The sequence below is a fragment of the Sarcophilus harrisii genome, chromosome 6 (assembly GCF_902635505.1).
Source record: "Sarcophilus harrisii chromosome 6, mSarHar1.11, whole genome shotgun sequence".
In the NCBI taxonomy this organism is placed as follows: domain Eukaryota; kingdom Metazoa; phylum Chordata; class Mammalia; order Dasyuromorphia; family Dasyuridae; genus Sarcophilus; species Sarcophilus harrisii.
In genome coordinates this window covers 196,823,839-196,843,020 of record NC_045431.1, presented here as the reverse complement: position 1 = coordinate 196,843,020, position 19,182 = coordinate 196,823,839, and the positions used below count along the sequence as shown (strand labels likewise).

General features: G+C 38.2%; 1 protein-coding gene across 1 annotated transcript in view; it reads right to left on the bottom strand.

The window, feature by feature from the left end:
• Window positions 1-19,182, bottom strand: part of SERGEF (secretion regulating guanine nucleotide exchange factor) — a 237,521-nt gene that overhangs the window by 182,774 nt on the left and 35,565 nt on the right. Inside the window, exon 9 of the mRNA XM_012552452.3 lies at window positions 1,234-1,397. Within this exon, the coding sequence (XP_012407906.2) occupies window positions 1,234-1,397 (164 nt within the window). The remainder of the gene's footprint in view (window positions 1-1,233; window positions 1,398-19,182) is intronic.

Below are 19,182 nucleotides of genomic sequence, written 5' to 3'. Positions count from 1 at the left end.
CTGTGTTACAGGCAATGTGCTAAGTGAACAAATAATATACACAGCCAAAATCACTAAGTATTATTTAATTGTCTTTTGAGAATATCGGAGGAAGGGGTAGAACAGAGAAGGTGAATGGAAGAAGTTGTTACATATCAAATATAAAAGTAGTAATTTTTTTTCAATTTAAAAAAAAGATCTCCCTTCTCCAATGGTACCTAGCCTGGGATCCATGAACTCTTTTTAAAAAATATTTTGATAACTGTATTTCAATATAAATTTCCTTGGTGAACTTGTGCATCTTATTTTACACATTTAAAAATACTATTCTGAGGAGTCCACAAATCTCACTAAAACTCTGACACATTCAAAAAGGCTTAGAATCCCTGGCCTATTCTAGTCTGAATAATATAAGGAGGAAGATGGACTGAGGAGAAGAAGAGGAGAAAAGAGAAAGGTACAAAGAGAAGGAGAAAGAGAGATTGAAAGGTCTGGATTGGTACAGTTGGTGAGGCAGAAAGATACGTGTCCTACATAAGCCAGAGATGAGCCAGGTCAGGCCTCCTGGGTGAGAAAACCTTCTAAGTAGGAAAAGAATTGTAATTAGTCTGATGATAATTGCAGAAAGATTGCTGGCTTATTAATTTTTTTCAACAGGCTTGGAATACAGATTGAGTCACTGCATTAAAGCCACCTTGAGCTCAGAGTTACAGCCTGCCCTATCACCAGTAGGATACTGTGTGTGTGTGTGTGTGTGTGTGTGTGTGTGTGTGTAAAGGCAGGAGTAAAACAAAGCTTACTAACAGGGCACAATCCAAGGGGCAAGCAATAAGCCAACCAGAAATAGAAAAATTAAAGTAATCAGAGAGGAAGAAATGGAACAAGGCAGTCTCCTTTCCATGGGGGAATGTGAAAGATTGAAATACAAGGCTGCCAAAGAGAAACAAAAAGAAAGCCCTGGAATCAAAGGCCATCAGTCCTGGGAAATATCTCAGAGACCATCTAGGTCAACTCTCTCACAGCATTTTACAGAAGACAAAACTTCACATCCAGAAAAGCAAAAGAATAAACCCAAGGAAAAAGAGAAAAGATTCAAGCTGCCATATATCAACTCTGACTATAGCACTGGCTCCCTACAGCCTGGTCTATGGACCAAACCTCATCACCATACCTCTAAATGGCCAAGACACTCCTTTCCAGCCTTAAGAATATATTAAATGAAAATTCATTAAAAAAAAAAAGTTTATTTCTTACCTCAGTCACTCCTTCTAAGCAAGGAAGGGAAGAAGGCATGGTGGCCAGTGTTCTTGTGCAGGACAGGAGTAATTCATGATCTCCTGTACATCTCTCTTGGCCATCTACTTTTGTCCCAAGTTGACCATAGTCAGCGCGGCCCCAGGTAAATACCTTGCCAGTTTCTAAATGCAAATATTTTAATTAAAGTTAAAGACAGAAAATGTCATGATCTCAATAGAACATGTTAATAATAATATGCAGAGACAGCTAGGTGGTGCAGTGGACCCCTGAAGTCAGGAGTTGCTGAGTTCAAATCTGATCTCAGACATTTAACACTTCCTGGCTGTGTGACCCTGGGCAAATTACTTAACCCCAATTGCCTCAGCCAAAAAAAAAAAAAAGCTAATTATCATTAGTAGTGAAATGGTATGGTTTTTAATCTTACAGACAAGAAAAGTTGGGTTCATTCAGCATGTACCCAATTAATACTACTCACAATTCATGGATCATAAATTTAGAGGTAGAAGGTAATTTTTAGGTAAGCCATGACTAACAAGGAAACTAAGGAGCTTATTAGGATGATCAAATGAGACAATATATGTAAAGTCACAAAGGCTATGTGTCCCCAGTGAGTGCAGCTCAGAGATCTGGAGCTAGAAGGTGCCAGTCTCTCATACTGCAGATAAGGAAACTGAGTCAAGGGAACTGAAGTGACACACTTATTGGCACTAAGTGACAGGAGCAGAATATGATCCAAATCTAACCCTCTTCCCTCTGCTCCACTTAAATAAGTATGAAAGAAGCCAGCCTCAAACAGAGGTCATTTCAGGCATCGTCCTCTTGCCGTCACCCAGTCTCAAATGACTCACACCTTCGTGGCTCCCATCCCCACCTTGCCACGGGCTGCTACCCTGCAGCTCCCTACCATCCTGACCCTGTCTCCGTCAAAACAAGCCTGTCGCTCAGAGCCTCATTCTATGCTTGCCACTAATTAATGCTGATAAGGGCTACCAAGTTTCTCTCCCCGCCCCCCCCCCACCAAATGACATGCTTGCAATATACTAGGGGCCTGGAAGACAGTCCTTGTTCTAAAGGAGATGATTTCACTGAGCTAGCAGAAAGTAGAGAGAAAAGGGCAGTCGTATCCTTAGGCAGGAGTGATTTACATGGGACTTCATACGGTACCACATCATGCCATGTAACATTGCATGGCAACTGGGCTGTGCAGCAGAGAGCATGCTGGGATCTGGTGTCAAAAACCAGAGTCCATGATAGAGTCTGAATGCAAACCAAATCATATTATTTTTCTCTTCTTTCTTTTTCTTTCTTTCTCCTTCTTCCCTCCCTCCTTCCTTCCCTTCCTTTTTCCTTCCACCCTTCCTTCCTTCTTTCCTTTTTTCTTGTCTTTTCTTTCCTTCCTCTCTCCCTTCCTTTCTTTCCTTCCTTCCTTCCTTCTGTCCTTCCTTCCTTTTTTCCTTCCTCCCTCCCTTCCTTCTTTCCTTTCTTTTTCTTTCCTTCCTTCTGTCCTTCCTTCCTTCTTCCCTCCCTCTCTTCCTTTTTTCCTTCCTCCCTCTCTCTTTTTTCTTTCCTTCTCATTTCTCTTGCTTTTCTTCCTTCTTTGTTTCTCATATTTTTCTTCCATAAACAACTAATACAGAAATATGTTTTACATGATTGTATGTGTATAATCTACCTTCAATTGTTTACCATCTCAGTGATAGGGAAAGAAGGAAGAGAGAGATTTTGGAATTCAAAATTTGTTTAAAAAAAAAAAGAAAACTAAAAATTATTTTTATGTGTAATTAAGGGGAAATAAAATTTAAAAATTATTAAATAAAAAAGAAGACCCAAGTTCAAATCTGGCCTCAGATAATTACTAGCTGTATGACCCCAGGTCAGTCGTTCAACTCTGTGTGCCTCAGTTTCCTCATCCATAAAAGGAATTGCAGAAGGAAATGGCAAACCGCTCCAGTATTCTTGCAAAGAAAATCCCAAATGGGGTCATGCAGAGTCAGTTATAACTGAAATGACTGAACAGCAAACAGCATGTAATAGGCACTTAATTAATATCTGTTTCTTCCTTCTCTTTTCTTCCTTCCTTCTTCCTCTTTCCTTCCTTCTCCTTCCTGTCTTTCTGCCTCCACAGAGATCTATGCCAACATCCCTGAATATGGCAGCAAATGGCTCTTAATAAAGATGGAAAGCACCCTCTTTCCCCCAACAGTGAGCAACATGGAGCCTCCCTGAATGCATTCAGTTTCACATTTGTTTTTCCAACAGAAACACAAACCCTGAAGAGACACAGATTATTAACAGATTTTCTGCAATCAATATGCATGACCATGTGCCCTGCATAAATTCTTTATACATATTTGTTTGAACAAAGAAAACCTTTGCGTAAAAGACAAAACATAAAGTAATGCATATTAAATTCTCAGAAGATCTCCTACATTCTTGGTGTTTGGTATCAAAGCTTCATCTGGCCCCACATCTAACATATGGTTAGTAGCTTCTTCTAGGAAAGCATCTGTTGAACCAACTGAAATGAGGGTGAAACGTCCGAAAACAGTCTCCAATGGGGTTTTGCACGTCAGCACTTCACTTACTCCTTCATCCTTCTATCAAACATTCATCAAAAACTTACAATGTGCAAGGCCCTGGCTTGGGCTCAGAAAGGGGGAGACCAAAACATCCGAGACTTGCTTTTAGGGAAGCTCACAGTCTTAAAAAGGCAGAGGAAAGGTCCAATCAATCAACAGTTAGCCAACAAGCATTTTTTAAGGGTTTGCTATGTACCAAGCACTGTGCTAAGTGCTAGGTTTACAATGGAAAGAATAAAAGTCATACCTCTAGCTTACATTCTAATGGAGGAGAAAGTCAAGAAGCAATCTGTACAGACAAGACAGATAAAGCGTAAACAGAAGGTGATCTCAGAGGGAAACCACCAGCAATATGTGGCCACAGAAAGTTAGGACTAGAAGGATCTTTTGAGCCCAGTTAGTCCACCTTCTCCCATTTTACAGATTGGGTAATTTAGTCAATAATTCACAAACATTTATTAACGTTATGTTACACTTCATTATTCTAAACATGGGAGGTATGAAATTTTGGAGAGGTTGGAGTTTTGTGGTTTTGTTTTTTTCAATGGCAGTTGAGAAGTAACATGGTACAATGGATGGTCAGTACCATGTGTAATGGACCATACTGTGTCCAGGACCAAACACTAGCTATTCCCAAATGACGTGATTTGGGAATTTGGGAATTATTATACAACAGTCTTGGTCTATAAAACAATTCTTTGAGAATTTTAAAAGGCATGAAAAATGCTACCCACTTCCAAAGAAAGAACTGATGGAGTCTGAATGCAGATTGAAGCATACTTTTTTTAAACTTTCTCAAATTTTTTCTTTCTTTTTTTGGTTTGTGCTTTCCATGACTAATATGGAAATATGTTTTATATGACTGCATGTGTATAACTTATAATAAAGTGTTTGCCTTCTCAATGAGGGGGGAGGAAAGGGAAGGAGCGAAAGAGAGAATTTGGAGCTCAAATTTTTTAAAAATTAGCGTTTAATAATTTTATATGTAATTGAAAAATATTAAGTATATTAAAAAGTAGGAATACAGAGGATCTGAAGTTATGAAATTTCACATTATATTCTATATCACTGATGGCCAAAATGCCTCTATTAAATAAAAAAAGAAGTACATTAATGGAATAATTTAAATAAGATATTGAAGGAAATATAATATTGTAGTATTTGATAAATACAAGGACAATTAATTAGGGAATGGATTCTTTCCTCAATAAGATCTACTAGGAAAACCATGAAGCAGTTTGATGAAAATGAGCTTAGAACAGCATCTGATACCACACAGCACAATAAATGTCAAATGGATAAACTAGCTAAACATAAAAAATAGAATCAAAAAATACCAGAAGAGAATACCAGAATCACAACTTTGAGACTGGGGAGGAAAGGGAAAATGTATCCTGATTTAAGATAGAAAAGACTATAAAAGATCATCTCGATTATATAAAAAAAGATTAAGTTTACAAAAATAAAATGTTGCAACCAGACTAAGCAGGAGGGGGGAAAGTACAGAGTAGGGGGATATATCTTTGCATTAAATATTTCTGATAAAAGTCTAACATCCAAAATCTCTAAGGAACTGATGCATTCTTATGCAATTAATACATATTCCCCAAGGATGTAAAGTTTTCAAAAGGAAAAAAATGCAAATATCAACAAACATTTGAAAGAAGAGTTTTAAATTATTAATAACTATATAAATACAATTTAAAACAATACTGATGTGTCATCTCTTAATATTGTTAAAAAAAAAAAAGAAAAGAAAAGAAAAAAGAAAGAAAGAAAAAGAAAATTCAATGTTAGAAGGCTCTTTGGAAGAAAAGCAGAAATCCACTGCTACTGGAACTATGAACTGTCCCAATTATTTAAGAAAATAATTTTAAATCCTGTGTTAAAGTTATTAAACCCATCCATACCCTTGACTCAGAGATCTCCCTACTGTGATTATATGCTCAAGGAAGCTAATGTAAGCAAGAAAATATTCATATGTTCAAAAATACTTACAGCAGCATTAATTACAACAAAAACCTGGAAACAAAATATAACCAATGATAAGAGAACAGCTGAACCAATTGTGATGTATGAATGCAGTAGAATATTATTTTACCCTCTATGAAGAATTCAGAGAAAGTGGGAAGATCTATATAAAGTAATATAGAGTTAAGAAAGCAATGAGGAAAATAAAGACATCACAACTGCAACAATACTTAGGTCAATGAAAATAAACAATATTGGTACTAAATAATGAAAATGACAGCACACATCCATCCTTTCTGCTATCAGAAAACTACCAAAATAGAATATTATCTATCACTCTACTTGGCTGAAATGTGAGGAAAGCTCACATGGGATGAGGTTGAGGAGGGGATGGATCAGGATCCTTAAGGATGAGTGGTATCCATTGTACCAAAAGGAAAACCCAATGAAAAATGTTTTTAAAAATAAATAATACCTGAATTCTTACAAAGGAAAAATATAAGATAGAAATACAGTTTCTTCATTTCTATCTCGTATTTTTTGTTCATTTGCAATATCTATTAAGCAGTTCCCTGTGCTTAGAACTTCCTGTGTTAATCCTTCCCTCAACTATATCTGATAAGATGAATATTGAAATCAAGGCTTTAAAAAAATTCTCAAAAATGAATTTCAAGTCATTTCTAATAATTGAATCCATAATAAAGAAGTTCCCTGAGGCACCATAGAATACCTATGCTTCGTGCTAAAATCAATTCATAGCCTAAATTTAACAAGTGATCTTTTTTTTTTTTCATAGAGAGAAGAAGTATGAGAAAGCAGCTATTATGGGGATAAAGCATACAGCAGCACATTTGAGTCAGGAGAACCTGTGTACAATTCTTGAAATTCCTAACTGTGTGACTCTAAATCCCTTAGTTACTGGACCTCAATTTCCTCATCTGTAAAATAAGGAGATTGGACTCTCTCTCTCTCTCTTACTCCAGGCCTTCTCTCAAGGGAGAGAGATAATTTAGAACCAAAATTTCCCAAAAAAATATTAAAACAAAGTATGTAATAAAAGAAATATACATGTTGTATTTCTACTTTTTTGAAGCAAACTAGGGAGATCTGTGTTTTCACATATTTTCTTTTTCTGTTCAACTTCATATGTATAAATGTTCTCCTTTTCCTTTTGATGTTCATTAAATTCAGACAAAATATTTTTTTAAAATATGGTGTCAGTTTCAAGGTGAAAGATGAATGGAGGGAAATGCCAAAGTTCTATAAATAATGTCAGTGAGTAAAATGTAATTAAATTCTTATGCACAACCACAGATGGGTAAGGAGGACACAGTCTCATGAAAATGAACACCACAAAGCTAGATGAGCTTAGTGCCAAGAGGAAGGACGTTCAAAGCTCCAGGAGAAGCTCAGAGGAGGAAGGGCTCTGTTCCCCCAGGAATGGTTAAAGAAAGGCTTAATGAATTAATTTATATCAGAGTCATCTGTACTAGTCTTACCCACCCTTTTCTCTCCTCTACTAGACTAGAATCTATACAAGAATCAGGAAATAGGGACTCGAGATTGTGTTCCATCTAAATTTCCCATCTCTCCCAGTGCTGGGCCCAGTTTCCTATTCTTTGCTCATAGGTACATAGTACATGCTTGTTAAATTTAATTAAAATGATGAACTGGAGTTGAGCCTTTCATCATTTAGAGACTAATGGAGGATATTGGGGGTAAGGGAAGATTAGGATAAGAAGAGAATGATTAATCACAAAAAAAAAAGCCTAAAGTATAACACTAATCTAATTATAGATCCAATAGGTCTCAAGCAAAATCTGAATACAAGTAACCTTCCATACATACATTCAGTACAATAGAAAGTACAATGTATTTGGAGTAAGCAGACTTGAATTCAAATTCTAGGTCTGACACCTGCATGAACTAGATGAGCTCTAAGATTCCAGTAATCTCTAATTCTGTGATCCTACAAGCCCTATTATTTATTACTGCTTTGTCAGTCTCTGAAATGCACTGCAACCTGCTCACAACCCACCATGACCCTTTCCATGGTTCTCTGACTGAATACTCAAGCCAACACATGCTGATCCTGAGGCCTGAAAAGACAGCTCCTGTGGGAGATAAGTAGAGACAGGGTACACACCTTAGGCGAGGTTAAGAACTAGAATTTCTCAAGACTGCCAAATCCAAAGGGCTGACATGGGAAGCTGGGAGATAAAGCTGGAGGGGGATATGAAGAGAAGTACTACCCAAAGTGCCAGTAAAATGACTCTGTCCAATGTAATCAAACTCTTCAAGGTACCATCTGCTGGTATACAATCTCCATTCCTACCTTGCTTAAATATTCAAACCCATAACCACATGTCAAGACTTCTCTTTACCTGGATTGAAAATTAACAATATAACTACCTGTTGAACATCTCCCTGGACCACAAAAATGGAAATCATGGGTATTTAGCCGCTAGTGATTCTGGGGTACAAATATTATACATGGGCAGGTCTGTACTCCTGCTAAAACAGGAAGATAAAATGTGGCTATTTATTATTTTCACATGTTCAGATTTATCCTTACATTCATAGTGGGCAGTGCTTTGGGAGGCATTACTTTAGGGTTAAGATGAGCCTTTGGAACAAAGACTCTTTGGCCAGAAAAAGTTATCCATAGCAAAAAGAATAATTCTGGTTTCTGTATCTGCAAAATGGGTATCAAGCCAGAGTTGCTTGAAAACCTATAATGTGTTAGGTACTATGGTAAGTAATAGAGATACAAAGAGAAAAGCAAAACAGTCTCTGTCCTCAGAGAGCTTATATTCGATCAGAGGAAACATATCGGCATATGAGAAATAGATTTCATGTAGGCTAGGTTTCATGTAGAAAGTATCACTTGAGTTGACTCTTTAAAAAACTGTGAATTCTAAAAAGGGAGGAGAAGAGGGAGTGCATTTCAGGCATGAGGGTTAGCCTGGACAAAATCAAAGCAAAAAGAAATAGGATGAAATATATGAAGAAAAACAAGTTTGAATGGCCCACAGAGCATGTTGAGGGAAATAAGATATAATAAGGAAAGACACAATAATAATTGTACTACTTACCTCTTAAAGTTATGAGAAAAGGACTTTGTAAACTGTAGGCACCATGTAAATGTGTCATCAATTGTTATTTATTCATTTGTTCAACAAGCTTTTATGTAGCATCTACTATATAAACCCAGTTCTGTACTAGATACTATAGATATAAAAACTTAAAAGGAAATTGTTCCCACGCTCAAGAAGCTTACATTTCTTTAGATTCATATTTTATTACTCAACAAGCAATAGAACTCACCTCTAAATGATACCTGTAATCCTAGTCTCCAAATTTTAGATTAAAGGTGCATAGTCAGCCATCAACCCCTATCTGTTCCTTAAAGACTTTGCTGCTCCATGAGGACAATAATAGATCGGGCAGATCCAAATTCCTCAGGGAGCTGAAGGTACTAAGGAGAAATCGTGATATACAGGTTGAATGCTGGGAAAAATTCAATGTGGGAGGCATAGCTTACCAAGAAAGGAAAGGGGAGGATACATGTTCCACATAAATGAGTAAGCTGAGCTATTGCCACACAATTCTGCAGTGGGCAATATGGAGTTCTTTATCTTGGGGTGCACAGATCTGACTCAAGCAGTCTAGAAATATGGGTTAAACTTGGGAGCTCCAATGGAAAATTATGAAGCTAGAAAACTTCTCTTAGGAATAGGTGGGTAGCCATGAGAAAGATCTACCATAACTCTGGAAATGAACTTTCTTACTCAAGTTCAATATCTCTACTGCAATGGCTTCCTATTCCTGAGAAGAGAAGGGATATGCTAGAATTTAGCTTAAAGACCTCCATGGAGGGAGAATCTATGACCTTCTGAGTCAGCCCATTCTACTTTTGGACAGTTCTAATGAAAGCTCCTCCTCTTTTCCCCCAACATGAAGTCTAAATATGCCTCTTTATAATTCCCACTCATTTCTTCTGGGGTCATATAGAACAAAGCTCATCCTACTTCCACATGACAGATTTTCTTTTTTTTAATAATAGCTTTTTATTTTTCAGAATACATGCAAAGATAATTTTCAACATTCACCCTTGCAAAACCTTGCACATTTCAGATTTTCAAATATTTGAAGGCAACTTAATCTCCTCTCTTTTTCAGGCTAAACATCCCTGCATAAATATTATCTCTGAATAAATAATCTTGTTTCAACATTATGTACTCAACTTACTTCTGGACTATCAGCTCCAGGAGGGCAGCAATTTGGTCTTCCTGACTCTTGACAGTACAATGTTGAGAGTATTGTTTTCTAAACAGTCTATCCTCCAATGTTCTCAATCCACAGAACCATCCCAAGCTATTTCTAGGACTTTAGCATTTCAGATTAATGGCAGATGAATACAAGAGGCTAAAGATTCATAGATCAGAGATGTAGGAGACAGTTACACTTTTTATTAAAATTCTCCTTCTCACCAGAAGGTTGACCACAAGAGAATGAAAAAAAAAATTTTTTTTTTTGGCCATAACACTTCATGAAGACAATCTGCTAAAGACACAGATCTGTGTCAGGACCAAAGTATCTGCAAAAATGAAATCATGGAATCTGAAAGTACTAATATTCTTACTTCCCATAATCATATCTATTTTTAAGCTACCTTTGCCTTCCCTCTAGCTCTGGGACTTGCATCTGTACCAACTGGCCTGGCCAGTAGCATCTTTGATCCAACAAAGCTTTCAACTGCTGTGTACAAAAATCAGGCAGATTTACATGACTGCCTTTCTCTGGTAATGCCTACTTTCCTCCACAAAACCTAGAACCAAGCTCAAGGATGACATAACAGGTCCACTTCTTAGATGTGAATAAGGTAGTAAAAAAAATGGCTAAATAATTTTTAAATTTTTTTTGCTAATGACAATACAAAGACCAATTTTCCTTCAAAATCTGAATACTCCCAAGTTGACTGAACTCCTCACTGAAGTCAACTATTCTGGAACATGAACATGATCTTCACAACCTGTTCCAAGAATAGTTGGTGGGATACATATGTGTATGTACAGATACATGTGTGTGGGCCTCTAGAGCCAGGTCTGCTACTAAGTTGAATTTCTCTGAGCCTGTTTCTTTCACTGAAAAAATGTAAACTTTAGATTAGCATCCTTTAAATCTCTTCTAGCTATGACATTTTATGATGAGCAGAGATATGGCAGAACACTGGAAAAGAACAACATCTGAATCCAGAGGACCTGACCTGAATGCCAGCTCTTACTATTTGTGTGATGTTGGGTGAGTAATTCCTCCTCCTTGAGTTTTAGCTCCTTCATCTGTAAAATACAGAGTCTCTAAGATCCATTCTAAAATCTGAGGATGTTCCACTATGGAAATTCCTTGTACCAATGCAAATGATCACCTGTTCTGCTACCTGTGACTTGTCCTGGCTTAACCCAACTGTTTATCTCAAAGCAGTACTTGAACCAAGTTTCCTGATTCTATGACTAGTCTCTAACCATTATGCAACATTGCCTAATGCAGTAAATGCCTAATAAATACTTGTTAAAATGAATCATCCCTGTCCTTCTCATGTTAAGCCTTAAACTTTCAGTTATGCAAGTTAAAACTTGCGATAATGAAACTCTATTCCTTTAAGCATTTACTGACTTTTGTGGAAAAACCTTCCCAAGTCTTAAGACAGGAGCAACAGACTAGAATGGAGGCAAAGCATCACTGATGGAGCACAGAGCCAAAGCAGATTCCTTCATAAAGATACCGCTGTTATAAAAATGCTCTAACTGATCAGCCCCAATTGTACTTAGTCTGGCAAGCTCCCAGTAACAACGAGGCCCCTACCCCTCTCTGAGGTCATCCAACCCCCCTGAGAAAATCTTCTTTTTTCCCCATCAGGCTCCCCAAGGTGTGACACCTCACTCTTATATCCTAGCTCATTTTAAATTCAAACTCTAATACATCTCACACTTTTAGACTTTTATTAATCATGTTTTAAAATGTAGATTGCTTCCTAATCTTAGCTCAGCAATTAAAAACTCATCTAGCTTGTCTCCATCTCAGGAAGAATGGTTACTATATATGAGGTTTGCCAAGCTTCTAGCTCAGCAGCCAACCACAGTCTCATTCTGGGCCAAAGTGGGCGGATGGTTTGGGTCAGGTCAGAATCCAAAGATTATGAAAGACTCCTGAGTTTTAAAACTGGGAGAGCCTTCAGAAATTTTCTTGTTAAACACTTACTATTTCATACCTTTACCCTGAAAACACACACACACACACACACACACACACACACACCATTTTACAAATGAGGAACCTCAAACCCAGAGAGGACCTGGGCTCCAACTTTACCGCTAACACCTCCTACCAGTGTGACTTTGGTCAAGTCAAGGGTCTCCAAGTTTCTCCATTATAAAAGAAAGGAGGTGTACAAGTCCCTTCCAGCTTGTAAATCTACCTTGGCATAATCAACTATAATTAATCAAAAAACTAGCATTTTAAAGCATTTTCTTTGTACCAGGCACCCAGAGTACAAAGACAAAGAAGAAAGCAATCTTTATTCTCAAAGGAATTATATTCAACAAGCTAGTCAGTGGCAAAGGCATATCTACCACCACTACTGCTGCTGCTACTGTTGCTGCTGCTTCTACTGCTGTTACTATTCTACTGCTGCTACTATGCTACTACTATTACTACTATAGTACTACTGCTGCTACTGCTGCTGCTGTTACTATTCTACTGCTGCTACTATGTTACTACTATTACTACTATAGTACTACTGCTGCTACTGCTGCTGCTGTTACTATTCTACTGCTGCTACTATGTTACTACTATTACTACTATATTACTACTACTATTGCTGCTGTTACTACTACTGCTACTGCTACTACTACTATTATTACTATTATTACCCACCAAAAATGTCTATTTTTAGGGAATCTGAAGGCTTTCAAAGCACTTAATAGGAAGGAATTTTTCTGAAGGGGTGTGTTTAATCTGGACCAGTGATTTCATCAAAAATTCCCAATGGGAAAACTCCTTCTACCAATGCAGATCAGCAATCTACCAGAAACTTCAGTGTCATGGCCCAAGGCATAAAAGCTTAAACGATTTGCCATGGCCACATCTCTAGTATAGGACATGGGCAGAAAGAACTCAGTTCTGAGTCCAAAGCCAGCCTTTTCCATGATGCTACTAAGATCATTAGCTCTGCTTTAAAGAGAAGGTTCCCAGGTGGTACAATGAATAGAGCAAAGTCTTGGAGTCAAAAAAAAAAAAAAAAAAAAAAGATCTGGGTTTGAATCCTGCCTCAGATGTTTGGTGGCTTTGTGATTTTGAACAAGTAACTTTACCTCTATCTGGCTCAGTTTTTTCAAATGTAAAATGGGGGTAAAAATACCATCTATCTGATAGAACTTGGGTCCTAAATGAAATAAAGTGATTCACAAATCTTAAAGTGCTATGTAAATGCTAGCTAATTTTATTTAAAACTTAAGAAATGTGGCAGATCAGCATCCAAGTTCAAGCCCTGATTCCAAATCTAACCTCCTCTGCCCACCTCTGGACTCTCCTAAAGGTGCCAGGCAATGGGAACTGAAGCAGTGGCCTAGGTGTGGATTCTCTATTTCATCCCTCTGCATTTAGGAGCCAGTGACAAGGTAACATATTCACTGGCAAGAGTGAACTCCGAGAGGCTGTGGTCACCTCTCTGTAATTGTCTCAGCTCAGCAATCAGCACAGTGCCACTCACGAAGAGGCCCTCACAAAGGCTCTTTGTCTATGATGCCGGCCCCTCCTTAATGGCATGTCCAAAATAAAGCTCCCCAGTGACCGGGAGGATCATGGACATCAGACCCGTAGCTGGCCACCATCCACTAAAGAATCACAAAGGCGCAGAATGTCAGAGCTGGAATCGACCTTGAAGAGCCTCTCCATTCAAGCTCGTCATTTTAAATAGGAAGAAAGTGGGGCAGGGAGAAAGGAGGTGTCTCCCCCAAGGTCATAGAGTGAGTCAGGAGCATGAGGAGATGAGATTAGAAAGCAGGTGCTCCATCAGGAGAGTCAGCCCTTCCTCGTCCTGGTGCAGAGGATGGGTGACTGGGTACAGCACCTGTATCTGGCAGTTAGGCAAAGGCTCCAAGGACACTCATCTCCGCAGGTCGCTTAGTGATTCTCAGGCAAGGGAGGACACATAGGGACCACTTGAATGCTCAGCACTCCTAGGCACTAAGATGGTAACAGCCCTTCTCTTAAGCAGGTGTCTACTCCAAGTTGTCCAGACACAGGGTTTTAATGCTATGCCCTGCAAAAGACCATCTGGAGTATCTCTGGATCTTTATGTTTTTTAAATGTCTATGGCTCCTTTACCTCTGGGATTCTAGGATGACAGAGAAGATGACTCATATTGTATTGAGGCTCCAGGGGTTCAGCACAGCTGATTAAAAACTGAGATCAGCTAAGATCACCTGGCTGGGCCCGGGACTTGGCTTGCAGGGGCCAAAAGAAGCTACCACAAGAAGCATTCTCAATTAAAACTCTGAAGTTTCAAATTTGCTTCCCTTACTGGTCAAACTACCCTCAGTGGCAGAGAGGGCAGGTCAAGGACAACAACACAAAATCAAGGCAGCTCACAAAACATCAGAGCTAGAGGGACTCTCAAGATCAGGGAGGCATGTTAAACATGACTGTTTTTTTTTTAACAATAAACGAGAGTTTTGTTGGATCGGGTACCCTACTGGCCAACCAGATTGGCAGGGACAGAGATGGGAAAACTGAGGTCCAGGGAGGAAAACACACCTACTCACACCTTTTGAGGACAAAAGCCCAGGTCCCTTCTTTCCCAGATGAATACTGCAAGATTTAATGAAACATCAAAATTGGTTTGCTCTTGTTCAATTTAATTTAAATAGAACCCTACTACAATGTACACTATGACTTCAGTAATATAAACCTAAAGATCAATAAAAGAAGGTGAACTCTGAGTAATGGAAAAACAAATGAAAGTCCAGAAGATATAATGAAATATATTTCCTCTCTCACAGCAGAGATGTGGGGAATTGCTGGGCAAGAATATTGTATACACTGCCAGATATGATCTCTGTATCAAGTGTTTTGGCTTGATGATTTTCCTTGTTACAGGGAAAGGTTCAATCTCAGGAGAAAGGAAGGAAATGACTTTGAAAAAAGACATCAATAAACCTCTATTTTTCATTGAAATCTATGGCTATGGTGTACAAAAAGAGTGACATTCATGGTCTGGGAGCCAAAGTTCTGTGACTTGCCTCTTTCCTTGGCTACCTGCATGACTTTTTCAAAACCACCTTTCCCAAAATCATTTCCAACAATGATTTGAACCGGATTCCAACAATGATTCTTCTCCTGAAGCTAGAAATAACAGTAGAACCAAAACTATCTATTTGTTCTTTCAGTGAACTAAGGTACAAAAGACACACCAATGGAAGTGACCCAAGAAACAGGCCCATATTGGAAGAAAATTCTGTCCCACCCTCTTCTCAAAAAGCTTTCCATTCTCCAGCCAAAAGTTCCTACTTTTGCTTATGATATATGGTTTCCATTCTCAATACCAATATGGTAGATAAGAATCTTCTATATACATTCCAAACTCAACTATATCTTTTCTAAGGAAAATCAGATTGAGATCAATGTCTCAAATTTAGTCTAAGTCCAAAGTACTGAAGGTCTATTACACTTCTTGCTCTGGATAATATGCTTTTATTAAAGCAACCTGAGATCCCACTGGTTCTCTGACTCTGATGTCACCCAGAATCAATTAAGTTGACTATCTGCCATTACCTCTGGACCACTACCTGGACCTCTGTCCAGCCACCAACTGTGGAATTTCTTTTTTAAACCCAAGGATTTTATCTTTTTTTGTTATTCATCCAATTCCTATTGATCATATTGTCCATGGAATTTTGTTGGCTAACATTAGTATCTTTGGTTTGCCATTTGCCATTTCTTTTCCAGTGGATTAAGGTAAACAGAAGTTAGGTGATCTCAGGATCACACAGCTAGTAAATGACTGAGGGAGGATTTGAATTCAGCTCTTCCTCACTCCAGAGCCTAGTGTTCTAACCACTGAGTCAACCAGCTGCCCCATTTTACATTTACCTTTGTTAAATTTTATTTTATCCATCCAGCCTGCTGAGACATTTTCAGATCCTATTTCCGTCATCCAGGCTGCTCACTCTCTTCTCATTTCTCTGTCGGTAACAAATGTGATAAACATGGCATCTTCAACCAACTGATAAAAATGCTAAAACAAACAGAGCCAAGGACAGATTGATCTCTCGAATGCTTCATTCATACTCTACTTCCACAATGATATCAATCCATTAACCATCATTCTTGGACCACTAATCAGTCACTCAGCCAATTCCAAATCAATCTAAAATATGTTAACATCTGGTTCACATCTCTCCATCATAGCCAAAAGGATACCATCAGAGATCTTTCCAGATGGCTTGTTAAAATCCAGGTATACTGGACCCATGACACTGCCCTGTCCACCAGTCTAGCAATTCTATCAAAAAAAAGAAATGAGATTAGCCAAACATGATTTTATCTTTATGAAACTATACTAGCACAGTGATCATGTTTTCTCTTTCTAAGTATGGAGAAACCATCTCTTTAACAATTCATTCTAGGATTTTTCCATGGGTTATAGTCAAGTTCACCATCTTCTAGTTCAGGGCTGCTTAAACTTTTTCCACTAATGACCCTTTTCATCTAAGAAATTTTTATGTGATCCTGGGTATATAGGTATGCAAAATGATTTTACAATCCCCACATTCAGTTGTGAACCTCATATAGGGTCACAAATCATAATTTAAGAAGCTGGTTTATAGTTCTTCTTTCCTATTCTCAAAATCAAGACATTTCCTTATCTTCAGGGAGATGGCCACCTCCCAGGCCATCCTTTGACAGCAGTTCAACCATCATAGGATTACAGGATCATGGAGTTAGAACAAAAAAAGGACACTAGAGATGTCTACTCTGTTGTATTCCAATCCCCTCATTTGACACAGGAAAGAACTAAGGCCCAGAGAATCAAAGGGAATTGCCAAGAACCCACCAATCAATCACTAGTCATTAAGCTCCTACTATGTGATAGGCACTGGGCTAAGCACTAGAGATACAAATAAAGGCAAAAGACAATTCCTATCTTTGAGGTGCACACAGAAAGATGTAGGATTTGAACCCAGGCTCTCTCACTCTAAATTCAACATTCTCTCAATTATACTACATGGTTATAACAGTGATAACAAATTCAAATAGAAATGGATTCCTATGGCAACATCCTGACTTAGAAAACCAGAAACCAACATTAACTGTGTTGTTCTATAATTTTATTTATCTTGCTAATTACATTTTAATCTAATTTGGGCTGCACTCGAGTTTGGCCCCCTGGTTATCCAGTAAGGGTGACATGAACCCATTTGGGGGCATCTAAGTTCTCTCTCCCTGTCTCCTTCCTTATCTAAAGGTTTAAATTCGTTCTAGTCTTCCCAATCAGAAGATTATTCTCCTTGGTAGAGAAAATAGAAGCCGAATAGAAGTCAAACAGCTCTGCTTTCTTTCCATTGTCTGTTATCATCAGCCTATTAATACCAAGCAACTATCTTATCCTTTATTTGATCTGCTTTTGGGCTCTGGGGAAAAAAAGATTTTTTAAAAGCCTTTTTTGCTGCCCTTAGCATTCACTGCTATGCCTATTACAATCATTCCAGGCTTTAGCATCTTAACATTCTTATGTGACTCTTTTGTATTCATCCTAATTGGTCCACCTGTCTCTGGTGTTCTCTCTCAAAACTCATGCTCCACAAAGGTGCCAAAATTACCTTCCTAAGGTCATGGGATGACCATTATCACTTCCCTGCTGAAAAACTGATGGTAGCTCCTTATTACCTTGAGGATAAAATAAAATCTCCTCTCCTTGGCATTCATCCAATTACAACAATCTGGCTCCAAACTGTTTTTGCAGCCTTATTTCCATCTAAAATTAGGTTACTAGTTGTTCCCTGAACTTAGTGAGCCATCTCCCACCCCCATGAATTTGCCCAGGCTATCCTCCAGCTCTAGAAGGCATTCCCTCCCCCTATCAGCTTTTCAGAATAATGCTTCCTCTTCCTTCAAGGCTTACCTCTGGTGTTCTCTGCTTAGCTCTCCTTGATTCCCTCTAGTTGAAAGTGATCCCTCTCTCCTCAAATATTCCTAGAACATTTTGTGGGATGGTGCAATGGAGAAAGAGCTAGACCAACCCCAACAACTCACTTAGTTGTTTGATCTTAGGCAAGTCACTTCAGTTTCAGTTTCCTCCTCTATAAAGTGAGGATAATAATCATCTACCTCACAAGAATCAAATAAGGTAAGATAAAGCACTTTTTACAAACTCGAAAGTGTTCTACGAATCCTAAAAGTTCTAATTTTGCTTTGCCACCATCACACCCGAGTTTTTATTACAGTTATCTATATAATGTCATATTTTCCTCTTGCTTCCAGTAGAATGAATAAAGAACTATGCCATTTTTGTCTTTATAGCTATCACCAGGACCTACTAGCACCAAGTCTTGTACACATTTGGTGCTTGATGTTTGTTGAATCTTCATTACCCCTTTTTCTATCTTATCTATATTTTTTTCTTTTTAAATCTGATTTTGTCAATGAGCTCCCTATGTAGCCACATAAATCTATTTAGACAGATTCCCTTCTTCTTTACTGGAAAACTGTTTCTAGAATCAGACTTTTATCAATCAATATGATGCCATCCTTACTTATTTTATTTTGTTTCATTTTGTATGACTGGATCTCCCCATCTCATCCAGGTTAAAATACAATGACCATTCATGGGCTTAATTCCAGTACTGATCAGCATAGTAGCTGTGATTTGCTTTGTTCCCAATTCAGACTGGTTCACCCTTCCTTAGGCAGCCTGACACCCTTTCCTTCCTAGAGATTCACACTGTCAGTGTTGGATTTAGTCTAGATACTAGACTGACTTCACCTATTATAGCCTAGAACTTCTGAACTCAAGTGATCCACCATCCTCAACTGCCCTAGCAAGAGAAACTTTAGGCTTGTGTCACTACAACCAACCCAGCTCATTTTTCTTGGGCTGATTTACCCAGTCTTCAACTATTTTCTCAACTTTTTGAAATCTTTTCTCCCCAAAGGATCATCTAACCTGTATTTGAAACATTCCAATGAAAAGGAATCTAAGGCAGGCCTTCTTTCATTTTGGGACAACTTCAATGATAAGCACGGTTTTTCGGGTTTTTCTCTTAGAATCAAGCCTAAATTTACTTCTTAGCAATTTTTACCCAATTCTAGTTCTGTACTTTGGGGCCAATTATAA